We start from the raw sequence: 27,125 nt of genomic DNA on the forward strand, positions 1-27,125 counted from the left end.
TTAAATCAAGAATAGCACAATGAGTATGCATCTTTATTTTTGCATCATTCAAAAGCATACAAACATTGAATTGAAAATACTCTGCAAGGGAAGGGTATGAAATGGAAGGTTAAGGAACTTCCTTATAAAATAGTAGAAGAATTTGCTGTAGCAACTTACAAGTATAGCTTGAGAATTTAGGAATCATGATTGATTTACAGCAAAGAGCACAAGAGATTGCAATCTTGAGTCTCTCCACTATATACTCTCCATTTCAGGCTAAACATTTTTTTTTCAGAAGCCAGTTTCTGATACAATATATTTTTTTCCGTTATCAATATGCATATTTTTTGCTCCCCTTGATGAATTTACACAGTGTTAGTTGCATTTCAAGCAAATCTATATGTGATACATTTTTACATTCAATATCAATTATCATTAGTGCCAGGATAGTTAACTTTGGAGCCAAAAAAGTTATTTTAAAGAAACAAAGTTAGAAAAAGAACACCCATATGGCTGTTAAGTGACCACAGTTATTGGGGGACTTTCCACCAGCCTCACAATCAAACAAAGATGGAGTCAGTTGTTCTTGAACACTTCAATGCAGCTTTGGACAAGAGAAACACTATTCTGGAAAACAAAACACAATTAAGTCAGCATGCAAGAAAGACCAGAGAAATGAATAAAAGTAAAGGTTTCTCCTGACATTAAGTCTAGTTGTGTACACCTCTGGGAGGGGATGCTCATCTCCATTTCTAAACCAAAGAGCCAGCTTTGTCTGTAGACTACTCCAAGGTTATATGGCTGGCATGACTGTATGGAGCGCCATTACCTTCCCGCAGAAGCAGTACCTACTGATCTACTCATATTTGCATGTTTTTGAACTACTAGGTTGGCAGAAGCTGGGCCTAACAGCAGGAGCTCACCCCGCTCCCTGGATTCAAACCACCAACCTTTCAGTCAGCAAGTTCAGCAGCTCAGTGGTTTAACCCACTGAACCAACAGGAGGCCCTTAGAGAAATTAATACATGTTCGACTTACATCATTTGATGTATTTATCTTGTTGAACAAAATTTGTCTATGACAAAGTGCCAAAAGGTCAACGACATCTCAAAGCAACAACTTGTGGACAACAAATTCAATCAGCTTTAGCCACCATCACTAATGATAAGGACGATGGTACCTGCACTCTGACAACATCTATCCACCCATGACCTTCTATTTAAGAATTCATCAGAATTTTTCGAAAAGGCCTAGTCCAGTTTGGACATATATAGAACTCAGCCATACAAAGGACAGCAACACAATGGGACCTTCATAACTAAATTACATTGCATTGACTAATAGGATACTATTGCGAAAACTCCTTTTCACATTACAGATTTGTTTTTCATTTCCTTTCTTGCGGACCAGTCGCAGAAAGTGATGTTGGGGGAGTCCTGCTCGACCTCATGGCCGGTGGGCTGTGGGGTCCCACAGGGCTTTATCTTTATCCCCAATATTATTTAACATCTATGCTGGGAGAGTTCAACTGGAGTTTTGGAGTTCAGTATCATCTGTATGCGGATGATGCCCAACTCTACTACTCCTTTTCACCTGATGCCAAGGAAGCAGTCCTGCCCTGAACTGTTGTCTGAAAGAAGTGATGGACTGGACCAGGGTGAACAAGTTGAAGCTCAATCCAGACAAGATGGAGGCACTACTGGTGTCTTGGAGGAGGGATTTCAATCTGAGCTGGATGGGGTTGAACTCTCCCGGAAATCTCAGGTGACCAGTATGGGGGTCATCCTAGACTCCACGTTAAACCTAAAAGCCCAGGTGGCGACAGTGACTAGGTTGGCCTTCACACAACTAAAGCTTGTACACTAACTGCGCCAATTCCTGGACACTACGAACCTGGCCTCAGCGGTGCAGGCATTAGTTACATCCAGATTGGACAATTGCAATGCGCTCTACGTAGGTCTGCGCTTGAAGAACATCCGGAAACTGCAGTTTGTTCAGTGAGCAGCAGCCAGACTTCTGATGGGTGCTAACTTCAGGGGAGCATACTATGCCTATCCTGAAGCAGCTCCATTGGTTGCCCCTCTGGTTCCAGGCTCAATTCAAGGTGCTGGTCATCACCTATAAAGTCCTATATGGCTTCGGTCCAGCATATCTGGAGCACTGCGTCCCCCCATATATCCCTCAGATCAAGCAGGGAAACTTGAATCAATATGCGAGCCCCTACCAGTATGCGTTTACACGTAATCAGAGAAGGCTCCTTCTCGGTATGGCTCCAGCCCTTTGGAACTGCCTAAAGAATGAGGAAGGATGGAGGAGGGATACATAGGGAAGGAGGTTATGGTTCTAACTGAAATGTGGGATTTATTGATTGTTTTTAATCACAGTTTTATCTATTTTGTTCTCCTGATTGAAGGATTTTAATGTTTGTATTCTGTTTGTAAGCCACTTTGGAGCCACATTGCGGAGAAAGGCATGATAGACATATCCTAAATAAATAAATAAATTCATGAAAACAATCAGGATATAACCTTACATAGCATAAAATGTTCACATTATTAATAAGTGTTTAGCTCAAGTTATTTAATTGTTTATCCATTTCCTGCTTGGGTAATTCTTGCATTAGAATAGTCCCCCTTCAGCAGCTCAAAGAAATAATAAACCGAAACACAACTAGAATAGCCTGTTATTGCAAGTCTTGCTTTTGAACATATACCTTTGCGTGTTTGATCTCGAGCTCAGTCATTTCAATTAGATTTCTACGAAATGCTGCGACTCGCTTCTGTTTGAAGTTGTTCAGTTCTGTCATTGAGAGAAAACACACATATGATGAGAATAGTGTTCTTAAGAGATCGGGAATCTGTTGGGAGACTGCTGCTTATAGGAGTACTGAACTATGTATCTCCATCTATGTTGAAGAGGAGACTTCTGGCACATTTTTTGTTGCTCAACAGGCTGTACAACCTCTAAAATAGAAAAAGGCTAAAACATAGTAACAAAAGCAGAAGTTCACTGGAAGTGGTTCTAGATTTGCTTTTGGATTTGAGTAAAAAATTAGCAAGCCGAGAAGGTCCTTCAACCTCTGCAAGCCCAATTGCTGCTCCTCAAGGCCTTCAGGAGCTGAAAAAGTGACATCTCCTTTCCCAAAGCTTTTGTTTTGCAAGAAAGGGGCTATTTAAAAAAAACCTCTCGGGGGGACATGCAGCCTACATGCAACATTATGTTGACCCTGAACTAACACCTGTATGTCTGCACCAAACCAATGCAGGCAAAAGGTCATGCGTTCAGCGATCTTTCCCAAAGCCTTTGGCTTCTTTTCAAAAGGAAAACAAAACCAATACAGTGGATCCTCCAGTAAAGTAACGAATTGTGTCCTGTATTATTAAATGGTGGTGATATGTTCAGATGCTTTAGCATGTCTGTGTTCATTTTGCCATTTTATGTATAGGATATGATGATCCGTGGTTAGTGGAAATCATGCCTCTGAAACAGCAGATCTGGAGGGTTCACAATATATTGCTCCCTGAATAAGAAAGGAGCTTGCAAGACTGTGAAATCTGGAAAAACACCAGTAATTTGGTACTACTGTTATAATTCCCCCTTCCAATTTTGTATTGTATAAAAACAGACTATCGATTTAACATCTAGTAACCATCCTTTAAACACTGACATATGCACTTGGATAACATGGCGTTCAAAGCAGAAAAAAGCAGGCTGGGCATTACATTTTAATTGTTTTGGTGTTCAAATTATAGTTAAAGAAGGATCCTCAGGCCCCTACTCTGGCAGTTTTCAGAAGGAACCTAAAAACTTGGCTGTTCCGATGTGCCTTCGCAGATTAGGAATCCCCATCCCAAGTCCTAGATGCACTTTAGCACAACCAATGCTGCTGCACACCACACTTTTAATCCCACGTTCCTCCTGCCATCTCAGCACTTTTAACCCTGTACCCCATTGCGCTGGCCGAACCAGTTTTAATAGTGTCTTGATGTATTGTCATTGTGGTTATTTTGCTTAATTGTTTTGATTTGCTTTGTTTATTGTTGTGTTATGTTTTATTGTATCGTGTTTTGAGGCTTCGGCCCGTGTAAGCCGCATCGAGTCCTGCGGGAGATGCTAGCGGGGTACAAATAAAGTTAATAATAATAATAATAATAATAATAATAATAATAATAATAAGTGAAATTGATACGTTATCCTGTCCTAATTGTAGCCAGGCTCCCATATCCTATCTCATACTAGTTTGAGATTATACCTACAATTTAAGGATGCCCCATCAATCACTTAGGACCATTTACTATCTTTTCAACCACTAGGAGGTGGAGCCACAAAAAGTTAATGATCCCCAATCACCAATACAGCCACACGATTACTTCTTTGTGTATCATTAACCAGAGTTCATTCTTTCCAATAGACAACAAGTCCGAACATGAAATAAAAACATTGACACTTATGTGAGATGGAATTCTCTGTAATAAGCAAAGGACGGTCTAAAGTGGGTTATCTCTCTCACACATTTCGATAGGCAAGCTCCATGACCAATGGGAAAAAAGATCTAATTCTTCCATGATCGCCCAGACTAATGCCCAGCAGATGAAGAATGCTTCCCTTTACAAGTTGAACTGTGCCAGTGAAGACTAGGTTGAGACAAGAAGAGCAGATGAATGGAAAAACAAAACATTAGATGTCTTTACGGAAGGGTTCAAGGGAACACCTCTTCTTCCCTCTGAGGAGGATGATGCCAAGCAGATGGGAGGGTCAGAAATGACCTCTACTCACTACAGAGAATGGCCATCTCATAATAAGTATCAATGTTCCTATAGTGCAGTGGTTCTCAACCTGTGGGTCCCCAGATGTTTTGGCCTTCAACTCCCAGAAACCCTAACAGCTGGTAAACTGGTTGAGATTTCTGGGAATTTTAGGCCAAAACAACTGGGGACCCACAGGTTGAGAATCACTGCTGTAGGGAGTAGAAGACATTCTGTGGCAAGATTCACCCAAGCTAAGTACTGCAGGAGACAGTTGCTCCCTCTGGTCTGAGAGGAACCTTGCCTGCTAAACGGTTGGGCCACGGTGTAGATCTAAGGCACATGTGTCAAACTTAAGGCTTGTGGGCCAAATATGGCCACCCATGTCATTGTGTATGGCCCTTCATGTCCTGGATAACAATTCCCATACTTCTTTTTCATGAGACATGATTATAGCTGATGGGACTTGTGATGCATTGACATCTGAAAGGCTGTAGTTTGTTCTATTCAGTCGAGATAATAATAATATAACAATATTTTATAATAATATAAAAGGGACGTGGGGTTTGAATAGTGGGGTTTGGATTTAGTAAAAGACTTGTGGGTGTGATGCTTGACTTTGAAATGTTCTTAACCCTTCCCCAACCTCAAAGCCACAAGTGTTGTGGAGTTGCAATTTTCATTACCCGTAGTCCACATGGCAGATAATCAAAAGTGATTATCAAAAATAACATCCAGTGACCTAAACTTGGTAAAAATTAAAGAACGCTGACTACAATGTTTAAAAAAATTACAGCTGGCCCTCTGTATGCTCAAATTTTCCCTCCATGGATTCAACAGCCCTTTGAAGGCAACCATAAGACTGTACGGTCACCATCTTTTTAGGTAGAGTCTAAAACTTTATTGCACATGAGCTGGAATTATTGGAGGAGACTGATTTTACTCATTTTCTTTGCTAATTACCGACATAAAATGGTTAAGTAGAGCCATGTCATAAAGGGGACCCTGGTTGGCTTGTTTAGAAATCCTGAAGATGAAGAATTGGATCTAGTAGCTGTATAGGAGGGCCCGAGAAATTCTAGGACAGCATTCTAAGTGTTGTGCTGAACCTCAGAAGGAAGTATTGGGACTGAAGAGCCTTAATGTATAGGGCTCCTCCTGCTACTCATCCTCTGAAAGGTCATGTTTCTCCTTTTTGGAAGACGAGAGTACATTGCTGTCAGTTTCCTTGGCTGAAGAGTGGGCTGATTAGGTCTAGTCTTACTAGAAAGTATGGTGGTGTTTGCAAGAGTGTATAAGAGGCAGTGAGAGAAGAGGCGCCATGGCCTGCTTGTGCCCCAGGATGGCAAATTCCCTGTCCTCTCTATGTCCTCGAAAAGTGGCAACCATCATGTATTTCCCTCACTGAGTGGCTGGTACTCTCCCATCCTCTGGATCCCCTTTATTATAGCTTCAGGAGGAAAAAGCTCCTCATTCTCCCCAGTTCCTCTTGGCTCAGTTCCCCTCCTGGCTTGAAACTGATGTGGGTGAGTAGCCCATCACTTTGATCTAAGTGGCAGCTCTTCTATCATAGAGGTCTGCCACACTGGGAAGGGGGATGGGAGAAACCAAGGCCCTGGCCTCACTCACCCCTGATGGCATAGTCCAGACTCTCTCTCACTTGTGCATTTGACTCACCACAGCAAGCACAGGTCAGCAGCAACCTCCTTCCACACTGCAGCATGGCCCACCTGGGTGTGGATTTCACCTGTGGCAGTTCCCAAATCATGCTGGGTTGAAGGATGGGACATGAAGTCCCCCATCAAACCCGGACAGCTTCCTTCCCTCTTCATGGCCTCGGCTCTTCCAGGGGAAAGGAAGCGGAGAGAGAGCTAGAGTAAAGGTTGAAAGAAAGAATTGTAGAAAGAAAGAAGAAAGGATTTTTTGTAGCTAGAAATGGTAGTGAGAAAATGAAGAGAAATGAGAATCTTGGAGAGTACAGACAGAGCAGAAGCAGACATTAAACTGGGGGATCGCAGGACTGCCCTTCTACAGAAGGAGGGGGGGGGGGGAATTAGCCCTTTCCCCCATTGGTCAAAGAACCTGCCTGTTGGAGTGAATGGGAGGGACAACTTGCCTGAGGATATCCTCTGCCCATCACAGGAGAATGAGAAACACTCTGGTACACTTTATGTATTTGTATTGCAATGCACGTATGATCACAAAAAATGTACAGCGTAGAAGAGAATCTTCTTAGCATGATGAGCTTTACCTTGTTTTGCAGATTCAGAAAGTTTTTCAAATCTCTGACAGCACTCCTGTTGTTGGATTTCCGCCAATCTTACATCTTTGCTTTTCAACCTAGCTTTATCCAATGCTTTATTTGAATGTTCATAGTCTGAAAGAGCCCGCGTGCGTCTATGTAACAGATCCTAAAATAATCCGTTATAGAAGAAAATTAATTGTTTATTTTCGGGAGAGAAAATTATTTAATCCAAAATTATGTTTTATTTTCTACTTACTATCACTACTAGCATATATAGAAACATATTTAAAATAGAAATACCCAGCACTTCAATACCCAACATTGCCCAGGTTTGCCTTTTCTTTGTGGCTCCTTTATTCCTTCATTTTCCCCATATACCTAATACCTCTTTCCTTTCCTTTCTTTCTATCCTCCCTTCCTTCTTCCATAGCTTTCCCCCATACACCTTCCCCTCTCTTCATTCTTCCCATCCTCTTCCTTTGTGTTTTCTTCTTTTTCCCATTTCCCTCCTTTTTTTGTCCTTTCATTCTTTCTTCCCTTATTCCCTTCCCCTTTTCCTTCCTTCATCTCAACTTTTCTTGGAAGTCAGTTTCTCAGCCTCAGAGCTTTTAAAATATAAATCGTTATTAAATTCTGGATGTCCCCACTGTGACCTTCAGGGCTGTTATAGGTTTCATGGTATGGCCATTTTGTTTACCAGTAACTAATCCTTTCTATCTATATACTGCCCTATCATGACTGCATCTGAGCACTGTGTACCTACTTACTTACAGGTCAGTAGCTAGTCTTTTCTATCAATATATGGGTTTTTAAAAAACCTTTTGGGGCCCTTGCCCCCAACAGAGTTGATTTTGTAGTTGAAACCTCATTGTTATTTTAAATTGGGTAATGAAGGCCCAGGTGTTGTCCAGATTCATCAAGCCATGTAGGAGCCTTTGAGGTACAAACCAATCAACAAACATGCAGACATATTTTGACTTGTGTGTGTGTGTATGTGTTTGTGAACTGCCCTGAGTCCCCTTCTGGGTTGAGAAGGGTGGTATACAAATATTGCAAATAATAAATAAATAAATAAGTGTGTGTGTGTGTGTGGGTGTATATGCACACACACACACAAATATATTCTAATCAGAAAGCATTCCAAGATGTATCAGAACTACTGAAGAAGGCAACAGCACTCCTGTGTTCATGATCTATCATTTTGCATTTGACCTAATTACAAAAACCATTATTAGTGATGTTTACATGGATGGATAAAGACAGATATGAGTTTACTGGAAAATATTTCACACATATTCAGCAATAAGTTTAGTCATGTGATATATTAATATGGGATGGCATCCACCTTCATCAGGACATTGTTTGGTGGGCAATCAAAAGTTCAATTTGCGTTTGCCATTTAAAAACAGAAATATTTCAGTTTCTAAAAATAGTTCCTTAAATGCTTGTCAAATGTGTTTTATCATTTCAGTGAGAATTATCTTCTAAAGATTGCTATAATAATAGATGCACTTTCAAAGGGATGGTCTGAAGACACAGGTCGCAGCCAACCTGCTGAAATGTAGTAAATTGCATGCTTGCCATTCTGAGTTCCATGATGGATGAAAAGGAGGATATACTAATATAAAATCTATTTTTAGAAGCTCAGTTTGTATTGTGGGTCATTTAACTTCACCTTTATAGAAGTTTATAGAAAATAGTTTTTTGCTGTTCTTAACATTTACTATTTTAGATCTTTTTCTCATTTTTATTGCAGTATTTGTCATTTTACTGACTGGTTTTTGTATTTTTCAAAAACTGAAGGTATTATCTGTTGACTTTTTAAGTTAACTTAACCTCTTCTTCTCAAAGCATCAAAGAGCCCTTAGAGAGAACTCACCTTTGTTGCTTCTATATTGTGCATGTAGTATCTTAGTAACTCTGATAGTTTCAAATCTTCATCAGAAGCAACACGATTCTCAACTTTCTATGGAGAAAATGACAGAATTACTAGCTGCATTAATTATGCTATTTAACAAAATTTGAAAAAAAAACCTCTTCCTGGTTTGAAAGTATTATTCTTGTTTAATTGTACGGCACTTACTTTGAAAGTAGTAAGAAACTTTGTTTTTGTGCCTACCACAAATTATGTTGAATTGGCTGAAACTCTAAGAGGTATTCATTGAAAAACTATAATGAAATGTGCGGTAGGATGTCATGCAAAAACAAAGTTTTTGCAGTTTAATAAACTTCTTCCATGTTTTTATGATAGAACAATTTCTAACCCAGGAACAAAAATCATGTTATACAGTGTTATATCAATTAACATTTTAAAAATGTGCATGTAGTGAACAAAGCATCTTTTTTTAAAGACACCCTTAAAAAAAATGAAGGGGGTAAATTGAACAAACAGTCCACTTCAATATGTCTTTAGGTATGGTTTAAAAATGGAAACAGCTTCAGCTACACTGGTTGGTGGTGTAAATTGATAACTAGATAGGACTAGCTGCACTGTTCTTCAGTGTTGGTGTTGTCAGCCATAGTAACCCTTTTAAATCAATCATCTAAGCATTGTTACAATTAGCTTGATAATTCCTAGAAGATCAATTCAAGGAAGTGGTGCTAGAGGATTTGTATCTGAAACAATGGCTGTAATATTAAATTCTTCAAGGTTATATTGGTGATAATAGGATCATCGTATCAGCCTGGGATTGCCTGCTTCGGTTCTCTGCCATAAAAGGGGGGGGGGGGGGAGCCTGGGTACAGTTTGGGAAGATAGTGTAGATAAGACAACTGTTTTGTGAGGGAAATAGACTGTGGGCACAGTGTTTGGCCACTAGGGGGTAGATGGGAGTTGGGGCTGATATGTATACAGGAGGTCTGAGTGGCAAAACGTTAGAACTGTCTTTTTAGGATTGTGGAAAGAAGAAATAAACTGCTTGTCTCCAGGATTTTATTGTTGTGAGTTTGAATTTAACTCCAAGATCTTCCAGAGTCTGACTTGTGAACTGTAAGCATTTAGAAAGGAAGCCCATATGGGTTTCATAAGAATAAGACCTATCAACTATTGGGGGGGGGGGGGGTGAGGTGTAAATATTTAGTAAATTAAATGAAGTTACCCTGAGTTTCTCAAAGAGTTCAGCAATCTTCAACAAATACCTGGAGAGAAAGAGGGCAAGAAGAGAACATTGACTTTATCTCCTAAAACCTGCAGTTATACAAACATTACTACTTCAACAACTGATGTTCTGCAACAATCAAAGGCTGGTTGAGATGACGCTTGAGGTCTCTCTAACTAACAACATTTGGACGACTGCTCGCTCTGTGTTATATGTTTGAACAGAAATATCCATTTTAAAAGATTGCCAAGTTATTATGGCACAGATGGAAGAATGAAAGAATGAGAACAGAGATCCCGAAGCAGAGATCAGAAGAGAGAGAGATGGAATTATAAGAAAGCGTGGTCATCCCATGCTGTGATTAATGGAAGCTGCTACCCATGCCACAACCCATTCAACAGAAAATCTGGAGAATGTATCCAGTCTGCTGCTTACATGGCAAAGCTTTGTGACAGACAGCAATTCATTTCAATACACTCTTTCCAAGATGATACCATGCACATCACCTCTGCAAGCACGACAGGAAAGAACAAAGAATGAAGACAGAGTATTTGCCCTAGAAAGCCAGGATTCAGACAGGAAAAAATGGGCAAGGGTACAATAGTGAGGAAAACTGATGTTCTAAAATGCAGAGAACAAACGGGTAAAGAACTGCTTACATTTTATGATCCAGTTAAGTAACACAGCGGATATTTATGGTACATTTGTACCTATTTGCTGCTTACTGCTAACATCATCATCATCATTATTTGATACACAACTAGATTACTACACAGCATACAAGATGCTGGCTGTTGCATTGGATCACACGTCGGATATTTCCCAAGTGTCTAGGACTATGTGATGTATTGGTGAATAATGCATGCAGATCCGAGTTGGGTGGCTTTTTGCAGCTGACAGATGGTAATTTTGTAAGCATTGATTGTTTTTAAATGCTGGCCAAGGTCTTTAGGCACTGCACCCAGTGTGCCGATCACCACTGGGACCACCTTTATTGGCTTGTGCCAGAGTCTTTGCAGTTTGATCTTTAAATCCTTGTATGTCTGCTTTTCCAGTTGCTTCTCGTCAATCCTGCTGTCGCCTGGGATTGCAACATTGATGATCCATACTTCGTTGTTTTTTTTCTCAGGATCATGAGGTCAGGAGTATTTTGCTCCAAAACTCTTGTCAGTCTGAATTTGGAAGTCCCAGAGTAGTTTGGCATTTTCATTTTGTATAACTTTTTCAGGCTTGTGATCCTACCAGTTTTTGTCACATGCAGATGGTATTTGTGGCACAAGTTCCAGTGGAGTCTACACTTGAAATCTGTTGTCAGCTTTTCAATTCTGGCTTTGATGACATTTGTTCTGATTTCTTGTTCTTGGGCTGCAAGAATCAAGCCCTTTGTCTCCTTTTTTAAAGTTCCACTTATGAGCCACATCCATGTTTTTGTTTTTTTATTGTTATTATTATTATTTGGTATGAGCACACCGAACAGACAGAATTGTTTCTGCATTGTATAGTCAATATACAAAGTAAGAACTTTATATGAGGATAAGTATGAGCAAGGGACTGAGGCAACTCATAGTTGGGGAAATCAAATTTAAGGTGAAGCCAAAGATAGCAATTATATAAAAAGGCAATTGAAAATACTAGCAACAAAAGCAATAGGAAATACAGAAACAAGGAGGAAAGGTGGAGCACAATATACGGAAATAGCAGGAAGCCAATAGAAGTTGCAAGGAGACCAAAGAGAAAGTTACCAATTCCCATGTTTAACTTTTCCTTAATTTTTAATACTGTTTTCCAGTTTTATATTAAAGACATCAGAAATTAAATCCAAACCAATTTATTCACTGTACAAAATCTGAGAATTTTGCTAGAGTATTTTGGAAAAAAACTAAAATAACGTGAACTTACTTCTTAAGGTGAGTTGGCTCTTCCTGAGCCAAACTACTGAAAGCAGCTGAAGTATGTATATAATCTTCTGCAACATCTAATGAGAAAGAATGCACAAATATTTCAGTTCCTTGCAAACTTGAGAAAAACTTTTAAGGAAGTGACTTAATAGATTTAAAAAGGCAAACACGTACTTTTATGAGATCTTGTCATCTTATCTGCCTTGGCACATGCTTCCTTGATTCTGTTGTAGTAATTTATGAGAAAGGTCTTTTCCTGTTCAAAGAAATCATCCACTTCCTGGAAAAAGTGATTTTAGAGTGATCAGAATACCACAAGTATTGTTTCAGTCCTAGTAGTGTCAAACTTTGGCAAATATATGAAATATTGCTTGTAAGTATGAAGATTTAGGACAAAGTGGCAAATTATATATAATTGCCACTACTGTTTCAAGTGCGTTTTGTAAAGGACTTTATGGAGGATTGTACCTACTTTTACTTTCAGAAAGCAGTACAGAATCCCATTTTATATTAAATTAATATAACTTTATTTTCATTGATTAATCACCATTAAACAGCTGCGAAAAGGCAATACCTCCCAGACTGCAAAATTCAGGTCTATGTTGCTACTCACTTTATACCTCTTCTACTCCATTTGGGCCTTTCAGTTTCTTTTGTATTCCCAAGATATAAAAACATACATTAAAATTTCAAAGAAAATGAAAACTAGAAGTAACAGGCCATTCTGCAGTCTGCTCTTCCTCCATAGGGAGAGAGACGTCAAAAGCGCCAGTTTGCATGGTTTACACAAAGTCACAGAAACCTATGTTTGTATACTTTTAGGTTGTAAATTGTATTGTACTGTTTTTACAGTAAGCCGCTTTAAGTCTCTTTTTTAGAGGAAAAAGTGGAGTATTATTATTTATTATTAATTAATAACAGAAATAATAATGGCACAGAAAAGTATTAGTAAAGTAAAAAGTAAAAATATTCGAACTGGAGGAGAATCAACAGCTTTCATAGCTTTCAAACTTATTTACTACCAACGCAGTCCATCAAACAGCTACAATTGAAGTTATAAAGAGGCCACTGGATGGTGGTCGCATATTTTCTATTTTCAAGTTTTTGTTTTTTTGATGACAGCTCATTACTCTTTCAATACAGACCCACATCCTCCCCACAGCTGTCAGACTTATATCAGAGTCTGGCTGCTGACATACAGTTCTTTTTCCAAAGCTGTCTCCTATCACATTCTTCAAGATCTCATTCTGCATGTGTGTTAGGGCACTTCTTAAACTGTGGGTCCCAAACCGAAATGGGGTCCCCTTGGTAGCTCACTGTAGGTTTCCGTGTGTCACCCATTTACACAACTCTGTTAGCAACAACATACAGTGTTTACAGTGCAGACTCTGCAAGAAATATAATAATTATAATAATACACTTTATTTATATTCCGGTTTATCTCCCCAGAGATAATGCAGAGAGGATTACAATACACAACACACAGTGAACAACAACATACAACACAGACAAAGGGAAAGGCCTTCCCCTTTTTCCATCTCTCGCATCTGGAGGCAATGCTCAACTCCAGCCATGGGGAGGTGCTCTTGTTCCATTTTTCCATGCTGAGGAGCCTGTTGTCCATGGACATCTCAGATTGTGCTGCCGGCATGTCTGCATATCTGCATGGGGTGCCCTTTTACCTTCCTGCCAAGGCGGTACCTATTGATCTGCTTGCATTGAATGCTTTCAAACTGCTAGGTAGGAAGAAGGTAGGGCTGAAAGTCGGGAGATCACCCCAACTGGTGGCTTCAAACTGCCAACCTTTTGGTCAGCAAATTTTCTGCAGCTAGTGGTTTAACCTGGGGTTGCTGTGTTATCACAACCCCAAACATTACTAAATATATACTAATTTAATAATAATAATAATAATAATAATAATAATTTTCAGCTAAACTTCATAAAAAAGAGAAAACCACCCTGTTTAGGAAGCCTTGCAAATGCTGGTTTATTATCAGTAAATGTTTGATTTTTATACCTATTTTATGATTTATATGCCTGGGCAAGCTGAATTCCACAAATTCAATTGGATTCTTACTCCAAGCTCTCTTTGTTATTTGTGCTTATGAAATCGTTATGCAGACACTGGACCAAATTGTCATTACAGGTGGATACCTGAAAAATAGTATATAGGACTACAAGAGTATGTCTAAAACATTTTATATTGATTTTAAATTTTCAAAAGTATGAATATATGATTATTTTAAATTTGTATTTAGGATACACTGAGAATTTACCTGGTTTATTCATTATGTACAAATTAAAAGTGCAGAATTTGGTATCTTCTTCTAATCAAAAATCTAGCAAACAACCCCCCCCCCCCCCAAATATATATTTGTAATTATCTTCACATTCTCGATTGGAATGGGAATCATGCGGTCCACAAGCCATGTGGTGTGCTTTACGGTCCCTTGAGATCCCTGCCCCATTGCCTCCAGATTTAAGAAATATATTCTGGCTATATTTTCTTTAAGCCTGTACAGAAAAAGAAATATGCCTTGAGATTTTTATTATCTAGGCATATAAAGATATATATGTTTGGACAACTGAACAATGTAAATGAACATGAAAAAGACCTAACCAGAAAACAGATCTTACCTTAACGCCAGAGAGCAGAACTTCATCAGCGCTCTTTACCACATTTTTGAAAAAGCCGCCAAACATTTCCTTTGTGTTTTTCCTCCGAACACTTAGCTAGGAGAAATAGGACAAAACTGAGCAAAAAGTAATGACCTCTTTGTTATTATTGTACTATAATTTAAATAAATTGAATAACAATACCGAATACTATTGGATATCTACTTAAATAAAACATACTGTAGTATAGAAACCTGTAATTTACTGAACAAGCAACATACAGCATCATATCAGGAGGCACTCCAGCAGGAGATATATCACTGTAACAGTCTAAGCTGTTATCCATAGGGTGTAGGCTCTACATGGCAACAAAGCTTTGTAGTACATAAACAGAGGTTTTATTATAAATTCTCTCAGGTGAATCACATCTTGAGCAAAGGAACTTTGAATAAAGCTTGGCTTGGTGCAGTTTTATGTAATCTGACAGTTTAAAAGACAACGTGCCTTACATCCTGATCATATTCAAGGAAGACATGGAAGTTGTGATCTTGGCTAAGAACAGGGTGAGCTGAAATCTGCTGAAGAAAAAATTCATGTGAAGATACAGTCTTCTTAAAAACAGCAAGGTATTCCCTGGAATGGAACAAAACACAGAATACATGCATATGTACATCAGTTAGCAGTGCAACTTTAAACATATAGTCTAAACTTTTGCAAGTCCCACTGCTAGAAAGCATGAAGGCATTGCAAATTGTATTTTCAAATATTATTAAAATGAATGATACTTGACTGTTATGACAAACTGTATGGATTCAATATAATGGACTTCGATTTCCTTGACCCCAGGAAACATGATTCAGAAACTGTTTTGCTCTGATTTATTATTCATTATAATGATAACAATAGCAACTAATATTTGTTCAGGATCCCTTCAATTGCAATTAAAATATATCCACACAGATATATTTTGTTAAGATCAACTATAGCAGAGGAAGATATATCACAATCATAGAATAGCAGACAGAAAACTGTTTCAATTTATGTCCCAGTGGATTTTAAAGATATTTTTGTTCCACTTGGCATTTGGCTGGCATTTTTAATACCAGCATGTATGTCTTGGTACAGTATAATAATAGCACTATGTAACACGATTTTTGTTCCTGGGTTATAAAATTCATTTCCTACTTGGTTCTATCATTCAAACATGGAAAAAGTTTATGAAATTACAAAAACTTTGTTTTTGCAAGACATCCTGCAGCACAGTTTGCTATAGTTTTTCAATTAATATCTCATAGTGTCTCAAACAATTCAACATAGTTTGTGACAGTCACAAAAATGAAGTTTCTGGAGTATAACAACTACTTTCAAAGTAACTACCACACAATTAAACAGGAATAACACTTTCAAACCAGGAACATTTTTTTTCAAATTTTGTTACATAGTGATTGGCTTTCTTCTTACCCATTTTATTGTCAAAGCAGTATGTCAGATGGACAAAAGTGACTGCTCTGAAGCCATCCAGTGAATTCCATTATTCAATTGAGACTTCCACTTGAGTCTCTCAAAACCTAATTAAATTACCAGACTGCTTACCATGCTGCCTCTTGCTGCTTTTGACTGCTTTTTCATTTGTCAATTTATCAGATTTTGATATGTATATTTTACTTACATTTATTAACTGTACTAAGAGGCTTTTATTCAAACTGAGGGACACATACAAACATTGAACTCAAGTAAATGTTTTTATACTATTTCAAAACTTTAAAAATCTGCTTTAACTTTGCATAATTTGTTTGCAAGGGACAATGTTTACACGGGACAGACAGTCTTTACTAAGAAATTACTCACGCTTCCAGCTCTTGCTTCATTTTGGAAAATTCCTCCTTTGTCATAGACATTTCTCCTTCGCCAAGTTTATGCATCTTCTCTCTGGGGCCATCAAAATCAGGCTTTTCAGGGGCTGGTGGAATCTTATGGGGAGGAAAGACAACAATGCTAGTAAGTGCTATTGAGGCAAATAATGTTGTGGTAATTTCTACCACATTATTTCTAGGCTTTAATAATTGAACTGCAGAGTCCCTGGCACCCTGAGCAGCTGCATTAGGAACAAATGAGCGATTAATTTTATTGTCTTCTCCAATATCACAAGTTTTCAGTCTCAAGGGTCAATGTCACACACTGAATCACAGAACTAGAGAGCGAGAAAGAATGCTAAGGGGTATTTAACATAATTATTGTTTTTATTTGAATATCATTTTCATTTTATGTAGTGATAATTGTTTATTGTAGTCTTTTGTCTAATCTGTTGATTGTTGTAAGCCAGGGGTCCTCAAACTAAGGCCCGGGGGCCGGATACGGCCCTCCAAGGTCATTTACCCGGCCCTCACTCAGAGTCAACCTAAGTCTGAAATGACTTGAAAACACAGAACAACAATCCTATCTCATCAGCCAAAAGGAGGCCTACACTTCCCATTGAAATACCAATAAGTTTATATTTGTTAAAATTGTTCTTCATTTTAATTATTGTACTGTTTTTAAGTGGGTTTTTTTGTACTACAAATAAGATATGTGCAGTGTGTATAGGAATTCATGTTTTTTTTTAAAAAAATATAATCCGGCCCTCCAACAGTTTGAGGACCCCTGTTGTAAGCTGTCCCAAGTCCCTTCGGGGAGAGAGGACAGGATATAAATAGAGATTATGATTATCATATTCATCAAGTAGAAATCCACCCAACCTCAGTTTAAAAATTTTAAATAACGGAAAAGCCAGTAATGTTTGGGGTGCTCTAGTTCATTGTCAAGCTTTTTCCTTCACGAAACTCATCCTAACGTTTGGTTAGAATTACTTTTTTATTATTTGAACCCAAGAGTTCATGTCCTAGTCTCTGGAGATGCAAAAATGAAGCCTTCTCCATCTTTTAGATCCCTTCAGAAATTTAAAGATAGTTATCCTATAAGCTCTCACTCCTCTCTTCTTCAACCTAACAATAGCCAGCTCCCTCAGCTATTACTTGCAGAGTATGGTTGCCAGAGCTTTTACTATGCTGGTTGGCATATTCTGGACACATCCCAACCTATCAATATTCTTCTTGAAGTGGCAGCGCAAGTTGACAGAAAGCAGACAAGAATTAGTGGTCACCAAATATTATGTCACAAAAGAATGATTACTATGGTCTTTAGCCTGAGTGGAGAAGAATATTGTATAAGTGAAAGCCATTAAGCATCTCTGAGCTGACTCAACAAGGAAAAGCTGGAAGCGATGTAAAAACATGAAGGGAACCACTGACCGCATAGGGAAGGTGATGGAGAAACACAACCTACAAACTATTTATAGACTTACTAAGTAATGTCAACAAATGCTACATTCAGCAAAGGACAAGAGGGATCCTCTCACTTCTGCAGGAGTCTACCGTATAACATGCAGCTGTGGACAAGTCTACATAGGGACGACCAAATGCAGCATTGCCCAAACATGAATCAAGGAACATGAAAGGCACTGCAGACTACTTCAGCCTGAGAAGTCAGCCATAGCAGAGCACCTGATGAACCAACCTAGACATGGCTTATTATTTGAGAAGACAGAAATGCTGGACCACTATAACAACCACTATGTTAGGCTACACAGAAAAGCCACTGAAATCCACAAGCATGTGGACAATTTCAACAGAAAGGAGGAAACCATGAAAATGAACAAAACATGGCTACCAGTATTTTAAAAAACTCTAAAATTAGGATAGTAAATAAAAAGCAACACTAAAGAAAACAGGGGAATTCCAGACAAGAATCAATCAGGGACAGCTAACACTTCCCAACAAAGGATCTCCCAGACAGCAACCAGTCAGGCTTCAAAGTTACAAGGCCATTCAATGCTAATCAAGGTGGCCATTTGCAACATTCACACTTGCCTCAAGTAGACAAGAGGTTTTTTTCTCCTACCCTGAACATTCCTGAAAGACAGATATATAGACCCCACTTGCCTAGTTTCCAACAGATCTCACAACCTCTGAGGACACCTGGCATAGATGTGAGTGAAACATCAGGAGAGAATGCTTCTGGAACATGGCCATACAGCCTGGAAAACTCATAGCAACCCAAAGTAAAAAGAAATAGTAGACTGACCTGAGTATCAGTCTTCGTCATACAAAGACAACTTTTAAAACAACTTCATTTTCCCGACTAATAAAAGACCCAGATAATGTTGGTAAGGTTTAGGATATGCTAAATAGATACTTCCTATTATCGTTGTATAATAACGGCACTCCATGCAGTTATGCTGGTCACATGACCTTGAAGGTGACTATGGACAATGCTGGCTTTTTGGCTAAGAAATTGAGATGAGCACCAGCCCCCAGAGTTGGAAACGACTGGTCTTAATGTCAGGGGAAAACCTTTACCTATTATCCTTGTAATGGATACTACTAAGTGCATAATGATACCTGTGTGTTTAGGCACATATGAGAAGCTTAGTTTCCTTTATGGATTAAGAGGAGAAATGGCTGCTAGGGAAAAGTAGAGGCTGAAGATAAAATTCCCTATGAAAGCATAATGTAAAGTAATGTATACAATATGGCTAGATAATGAAAAGCCTGTGCAGTATTCCTCCCTGGAGGATTGCATATTTGTGTATCAATGACTGTACAGAATAATAAAAAGACCAACAGTGAGCCTATTCATTCTTTCATACTAATATCCAAGATTTAAGAGTGATCAAGTGATGTGCTGGTGCTTTGAACTTCACAGTGGTTCATGAATTGGAAGCCCAGACTATCAGAATGTGATAAAGAGCACTCCAAGCATAAATAATACCACTCTTAGGCACTCAAAACCTCTTAAGCAAGTTTTGCATATACTCACAATGAGTCCTGCATACTCTTCTGTTTCAATAAATACATCATGTAGCCACTCAAAATCTTCATGCTGTCTTGTAACTGAGAATTCTGTGCCTTGAAAAGCTGGTAGTGTGGTCTGAAAGAGATCAGCAGCACATTTCATCCCATCAATAGCTTACTCTTCCTATCCTATCATTATGAATAGTTTCATGTATTCGCTTCTAGACCTATTCAGATTTGTACTGACACCCCAAATTCTGAGTCCAATGGAGACTTTCCATGACAACTTCCAGGTTTCTTGCCCTTCATATCTTTTTAAGGAAAAGGGTAATTCGGAAATATTATTATTCAATTTCAAGACATCAATAGCTATACCTGCATATATGCCAGAAAGTTATACATATAATAGAAAATAATATTAATTATATATATCACAACAATTAATATTGCAACTATTAATAAACAATTATTTTTCTGATTTTGATGTCTATAACTTCTGAATTGTTTTATCTCCCCCCACCCCACTCTATTTTTCTCAAAACACTCATTTAGACAAGAAAATTGGCATTGCTCCCAGCAGCATGCTTACTTCTTTATGGAATTCACAGATGTAATCTTAGAATATATAAATGAATAGTAGACAGGTATAGCCCATGCAATTTATTATGAAGCATACCCAGCTTTCCAGATAGATAAATAAATAAATAGCCTGAAATGATGGATAGCAGGCTGAAGTGGGCTATGAAGTGAACAGATGTATGGGAAGTGAGCTGGAAACAAGGGGGCACTTTGCTAGTGTGTGTTTTTATCAATGTATAGCTTCTTGCAGCGCAGACATTGACTTGTCAACAACGGCCAAGTATAGCTTCCAATTCTTATTTTCTCTTCATTTTGCCATTTTACCTTAGTATGTACTGTGAATTTCACTTTGTCCTTTTCACTGAGGGCATCAGGAATATCAATCTGTAGTGAAGCATCAGTGTTTAGATCAACAGACACAGATCTCACCTTAAATAGAAAAAAGAAGAGATTGAAAGGGACTGGATGTCTTGTTCTATCTGGATCAGTCCCCTTGCAGATAAGACAGCCTCTACAGCAGTGGTTCCCAACCTGTGGGCGTCCAGGTGTTTTGGACTTCAACTCCCAGAAATCCCAGGCAGCTTATCAGCTGTTAGGAACTGTGAGAGCTGAAGTTCAAAACACCTGGAGGCCCAGAAATTGGGAACTGCTACTGTACAGGCTATTTTGATTCTGTTGAACTGGTGACTTGAACTGTGATCTTTTTCATCTCTTGCTAAACTAACAAATCTAAGACCAGGATCTCAGTAATGGATGGAACATACCTAATGAAACATAAGAACAAACTGCATTGAAACAAAAGGGTCTTGCAACATCTTAAAGATTTGCTTAGCATATGCTTTTCAATGAGCTTCACTAAATACATGGAACATTAATTTGATTGCTTATTGCAAAAAAAAAAACAACAACCCTAAGACACCTTAATTTTTAAATAGAGTGCCTGTGTGCCTTCAAGTCATGTGTTGACTTACCGTGGCTCCATTAATTCCATAAGATTATCTTAAGGAAGAAATAGTACTATCAATACAGTAGACTCTCAGTTAACTGGCATCCATGGGTATTGGTAGAGGCTGGCTAAACTTAGAGTCCAGTTGCTTGAGAGTTACTATTAAAATGGGCCTAATTAATGCCCCCACACTATACAATACTATAAACTCCATATTAGCTTGATATTAATATTGAACTACAATAATCCAAAGCAAATAAAGACAACCTTAATGCAACACAATTTCACTGTCTTATAAAAACAGTTTTGTGAATGCAGTATTATTTGATTTTTTTCTCCCCAGTTATTTTAGAATTCCAGTTACTTGAGTTCTGGTTAACTGAGAGTGTACTGTATTTGTTGGTTTTGCTACAAAAGACTAGTATGGCTACTATTTTAGTATATGAAGTGAATGATCTATCTTTCCAATTAAGTGAATGGATGAAATTAAATTACCTGGTGAATGAGTTTTACTGCAGAATCGACAAATTGTGGCTGTGCTAGGTATTCACATTACAGCTACTAGTTGCCCTCTATGAAATCTAGTACTACCATGTGAATGCAATAATTGTATGATTTATCAACAAAAGTGATGAAGTAATGTAGTCCACTGACATAGTGATAAACTGAAAACTGGGTAGGCTATCTGTCTCGGATGGGCCACTTAAATGTATTAATTAACCCTGAGGGAGCAGGTATATAATTCATATTTGGTCCCATCTATAATGACCGTTTAATACAGTTCAAAACTAGTTTCAAACTCACACAAAAGCATGTGAAAGAAAGCTCTGTGTACTCTGTGGTTTATGTACTCACCATCCTGGCTTCAAACTGGTTCTAGGATTTCCTATATAATCATTTGCACAGAAAATCACTTTCTTCAATACTGGTTTGAAACTTTAAATGGTCAGTGTAGATGTGGCTTATATTACTAAAGACCCAAGCAGAGCTTGTGGCTCTGAGTGCCTGGGGCCATCTTCTCCTGGTATATGAGTTGCAACATTTCCAGAACAAGCAATAACGTAGCCACAGTTGTCCATGCCCTGGTAACTTCCTGATTAGACAATTACAATGTACTCTATGTAGGGCTGCCCTTTAAAATGACTTGGAAATTGCAGATGATACAAAATGCAGAAGTTAAACCAAATAATACCATTGCTCCTACAAAAAAAACAAAACATAAAATAATGGTTTTAAAAGAATTGCACTGTCTGCCAATAGGCCTTTGGTCTGAATTCCAAGTTCTGACAATACACTGTGAGAAAATGAGCAAGAGGACAGACTCTGTTGTAGCATCCCAGTCATGGATTGTGCTGTGCTTGGAGGGACTGTTGAAACCATCACTGTGGTCATTTCTCTATATACTGCCCTAATAAATTATGAAATTACATGAAAATCCATAGTAGTAAAACCATCCACACTAGATCAGGACACATTTGAAGCTATCTGGAGAAGAATCTTTGGCTCATATAGTTTGATCTTTTAGGAGTTAATATACACACTTCATTCTCTCTTTCATGCTTAATTCTCTTGCCCTGTTCCTGTTTGTTATCAACCCGTGTTTTATAGATTATCACAAAATATTTTACTATATAGTTCAGGAGAAATTACGGTTTCCTCTAAAAGTAATGGGAGTGCCCCAGCATCTGATTATCCTGATGCATAAATTTCTGCTCTGGACAAGATATTGCTGTCAGGATGCAATATAGAGAAACTGGATTATTTCCCATTGGTAAGGAGCTCAGTCAAGACTGTATCTTAGCACCCCATCTGTTTAATTTATATGCAGAACATATCCTATAGAAAACATGATTAGACTTGAGAGGAAAAAGAAAAATGGGGGGAAAGAACATCGACAATTCTAGGAACTATATACAGATGACAGCACATTACTTGCAGAAAACAGAGAAGACCTGGAACAATTATTAAGGAAAGCCATGAAAGAAAGGGCAAAACAGGGTTCAGCTGAACTGTAAGAAAATAAAGAGAAAGACCACAAATGATTTATACCATCCAAAGTGGGTTGTAAAGACAATGAAGTAGTAAAAGATTTCCTAAACCTTGGTTCAGTCATTAACCAAAATGGAAACATGGGAAATCAGAAAAAAGACTCAGGCGGGCTCTACGCTTAATGAATGCAGTTTGACACCACCGCCATGGCTCAATGTTATGGAATCCTGGAGTTGTAGTTTGGTGAGGCACCAGCACTCTTTGGTGGAGAAGGCTACATACCTTTTGAAACTACAACTCCCATTAATCCAGAGCATTGAGCCATGGCGGTGGTATCAAATTGGATTAAGACTACAGTGTGGATGTACCTTTAGACTGAGAAAGACAGATATGAAGAAACTAGATAACATCCTGAAGTGTAAAGATACATAATCAAACATTTGTTAGGATGGTCCATGCTGCCATATTCACCATTTTTATGTTGGGGTGTGAAAGCCAGACAGTAGGAAGAAATTGGCGCAGTGCTGCGAGTCCGATGGATACCATGGACTGCTAATAAGACAAATAAGTGGGTCTTCAACCAAATCAGGTCTTTACAGGAAGTAAAGATTCCTCACTTATCCAAATGAAAGGCAATAGGAAAAAAGAGAGACTGCTACAAGTGAGTTTATTCAATTAAAGAAACAAAGTCCCCGAGTCTGTAAGATGTGGGCTTTGGAAGGTGTCTCATCGATAATAACACTATATAACAAAGTTTAAAAAATGTTTTGTTCCTGGTTTGAAAGTGTTATTTCCTGTTTAACTGTGCGGTACTTACTTTGAAAATAGTTGTTATACTCCACAAACTTTGTTTTTGTGGCAACCCGGTTGCTAACTGGGGCTGGTTACAGGGAGTGGACAACCCCCCTGTTGCAGTAGCTCCACTGGCTGCCAGTCTGTTTCCAAGCACAATTCAAAGTGCTAGTTATGACCTTTAAAGCCCTAGATGGTTCAGGTCCAGGCTATTTGGTTGATTGCACCCCCTTGTACAAACTTGCTGGGCCCTGAGATCCTCAGGAGAGGCCTTTCTCTTGGTCCCACCTCCATCTCAAGCACGATTGGTGGGAACGAGAGGACGGGCCTTCTCAGTGGCTGCCCCTCGATTCTGGAATTCTCAGAATGGCCCCCTCCCTGCTCTCCTTTCAGTGGCAGGCTAAAACCTTTTTATTTAGACAGGCTTTTAAAGGTGACAGTTCTTAAGATCAATTCTGGGGGTGCTGTGGTTTTAGCTCTGAATTTATTTTAATGGTTTTTAACTATTTATTTCTCGTGTCAGGGCAGCCAGTCAATTATATTACATTTCTAACAGAACAAAGCAAGCAAACAGAGAAAATACAAAATGTGTGAGTTTGGTAGTTGATTAAATGTCCTTTGACCAGTATCTGGCCACTTGGAGTGTTTCTGGTGTTGGTGCAAGAAGGTCCTCCATTGTGCATGTGGCTGGGCTCAGGTTGCATTGCAGCAGGTGGTCTGTGGTTTGCTCCTCTCCGCACTCACATGTCGAGGATTCCACTTTGTAGCCCCATTTCTGAAGGTTGGCTCTGCATCTCGTGGTGCCAGAGTGCAGTCTGTTCAGCGCCTTCCAAGTCACCCAGTCCTCTGTGTGTCCAGGGGGGGAGTCTCTCATTTGGTATCAGCCATTGGTTGAGGTTCTGGGTTTGAGCCTGCCACTTTTGGACTCTCGCTTGCTGAGGTGTTCCAGTGAGTGTCTCTGTAGATCTTAGAAAACTATGTCTGGATTTAAGTTGTTGACGTGCTGGCTGATACCCAAACAGGGGATGAGCTGGAGATGTCTCTGCCTTGGTCCTTTCACTATTGGCTGCCACTTCCCGGCGGATCGGTGGTGCAATACCTGCTAGACAGTGTAATTTCTCCAGTGGTGTAGGGCGCAGACACCCCGTGATAATGCGGCATGTCTCATTCAGAGCCACATCCACTGTTTTAACTGAGAATTCTTAAATACTGTCTACATTTAATTCTATCTCGATGTTTGTATATTTGTATATTTTAAATTGTTATGATAACACTTTTATGTTAAGCCGCATTGAGTCCCCTTCGGGGGGAAATAAAACAGGGTATAAATAATAATAATAATAATAATAATAATAAAGTGTAAAGATACATAACTGACTGGGTTGGCCTGCTCCAAACCAAAACAAACTCCTCAAAGAAGTAGGCTGACATTTAATGGGTCTCTATCTCTTTAAGACTCAGGCAGAACTCTGTCAATGGAAGAAGCGGGAAGCAAACAACAAGGAGGAAGTGGAAGCAGCACTCTCTTCAGCCAAGAAGCCTGGCAGAACCCTGGCCTGCTTCCCTGTAGTCTGTCATTGCTTTATTCTTACACTTTAAGTTACTTCAAAGTGATAAACAGTTGCCTAATAAACGTATTAACTCATGCTTTCTTTCTTTCTTCTTCTTCTTCTTATGTTCTTACCTTGCCAGGGCTCGGCGTCTCTTCCGGTTTCTCTTCAGCTGCTGCTACAGACATGATGGCCCTGCTCCTCTCGGTTGGCCGCGCATGCGCACTACGTCCACTCAGCTCTTCCCGTCAAAAAGGGAAGCGACACTTCACTCCCTTTTGACCCAAAGAGGGCGCTCAAGAGACCATTCTATTTCCTTTTGCAGAAATGGGGGAAAGGTTTCTGTGAGTTTTTCGGGCTGTATAGCCATGGCTATTCTAAAGCCTTTGACTGTGTGGATCATAATAAATTGTGGCAAGTTCTTGGTGGGATGGGCATACCAAATCACCTTATCTCTCTCTCCTGAGGAATCTGTATAAGGACCAAGTAGCAACAGTCAAAACTGACCATGGAACATTAGACTGGTTCAAGATTGGGAAAGGTGTACGGCAGGGTTGTATACTCTCACCCAACCTATTCAACTTGTATGCAGAACACATCATGCAATGTGTGGGGCTTGAGGAATGCAAGGCCGGGGTGAAAATTGCTGGAAGAAACATTAACAACCTTAGATATGCAGATGACACCACTTTGATGACCAAAAGCGAGGAGGAGCTGAGGAGTCTTCTAATCAAGGTGAAAGAAGAAAGTGCAAAAGCTGGGTTGTAGTTAAACATAAAAAAGAAGGTTATGGCAACAAGAATTACTGACAACTGGGAAATAGAGGGAGAAAACATAGAGGCAGTGACAGACTTTGTATTTCTAGGTGCAAATATTACTGCAGATGCAGAATGCAGCCAGGAAATCAGGAGACACTTACTTCTTGGGAGGAGAGCAATGTCCAATCTCGATAAAATAGTGAAAAGTAGAGACATCACACTGGCAACAAAGATTCGCATACTCAAAGCAATGGTATTCCCCGTAGTAACCTACGGATGTGAGAGCTGGACCATAGGGAAGACTGAGTGAAGGAAGATCGATGCTTTTGAACTGTGGTGTTGGAGGAAAGTTCTGAGAGTGCCTTGGACAGCAAGAAGATCCAACCAGTCCATACTTCAAGAAATAAAGCCTGACTGCTGATTGGAGTGTAGAATAGTAGAGGCCAAGATGAAGTACTTTGGCCATATCATGAGAAGACAAGAAAGCTTAGAGAAGACAATTATGCTGGGGGAAAAGGAAGGAAAAAGGAAGAGGGGCCGACCAAGGGCAAGATGGATGGATGGTGTCCTTGAAGTGATTGGATTGACCTTGAAAGAGCTGGGGGTGGCGACAACCGACAGGAAGCTTTGGTGTGGACTGGTCCATAAAGTCATGAAGAGTCAGAAATGACTGAATGAATGAACAACAACAACATGGCCATGTTACAGTAGCATTCTCTGGGGGCCCTTACACACAGCCCTCTATCCCAGAATATCCAGGCAAAAACTCCCACATTATCTGAGTGTGGACTAAAGCCCCCTCTACACAGCTGAATAAAATCCCACATTGTCTGCTTTGAACTGGGATATATGGCAGTGTGGATTCAGATAACCCACTTCAAAGCAGACATTGTGGCAGCCACCTCACCACCAAAGTCAGCATTGACACTGAAATGCAACACCGCCTGAGCTCTGCGAGTGCAGCTTTTTTCCGAATGAAGCAGAGAGTGTTTGAGGACCGGGACATCCGTAGGGATACCAAGGCTTGTTTATCAAGCTATCATCCTCCCAACCCTGCTGTATGCCTGCGAGATGTGGACTATCTACAGACATCACATG

At 39.2% G+C, this 27,125-nt stretch overlaps 1 protein-coding gene across 2 annotated transcripts; it reads right to left on the minus strand.

Annotated features, from left to right (window-relative positions):
• Positions 1-25,504, minus strand: SNX5 (sorting nexin 5). 2 transcript variants are annotated; one of them, XM_060774280.2, is made up of 13 exons: positions 25,404-25,504; positions 20,317-20,421; positions 19,439-19,549; positions 16,433-16,554; positions 15,094-15,217; positions 14,606-14,701; positions 12,143-12,248; positions 11,970-12,045; positions 10,071-10,110; positions 8,852-8,938; positions 6,979-7,138; positions 2,696-2,781; positions 1-609 (listed from the first exon to the last, which is right to left on the minus strand). In XM_060774280.2, exons 1-13 carry the CDS (start codon positions 25,455-25,457, stop codon positions 559-561), a joined length of 1,218 nt encoding a protein of 405 aa, XP_060630263.2. In that variant the 5' UTR covers positions 25,458-25,504; the 3' UTR covers positions 1-558. The 2 variants fall into 2 exon arrangements, with proteins under 2 accessions (XP_060630263.2, XP_067323802.1); XM_067467701.1 differs by lacking the exons at positions 1-609; positions 2,696-2,781 and adding an exon at positions 6,401-6,598.
• Positions 25,505-27,125: the final 1,621 nt, after the last annotated feature.

This window comes from Anolis sagrei, chromosome 4 (assembly GCF_037176765.1).
Source record: "Anolis sagrei isolate rAnoSag1 chromosome 4, rAnoSag1.mat, whole genome shotgun sequence".
Taxonomy (NCBI): Eukaryota; Metazoa; Chordata; class Lepidosauria; order Squamata; family Dactyloidae; genus Anolis; species Anolis sagrei.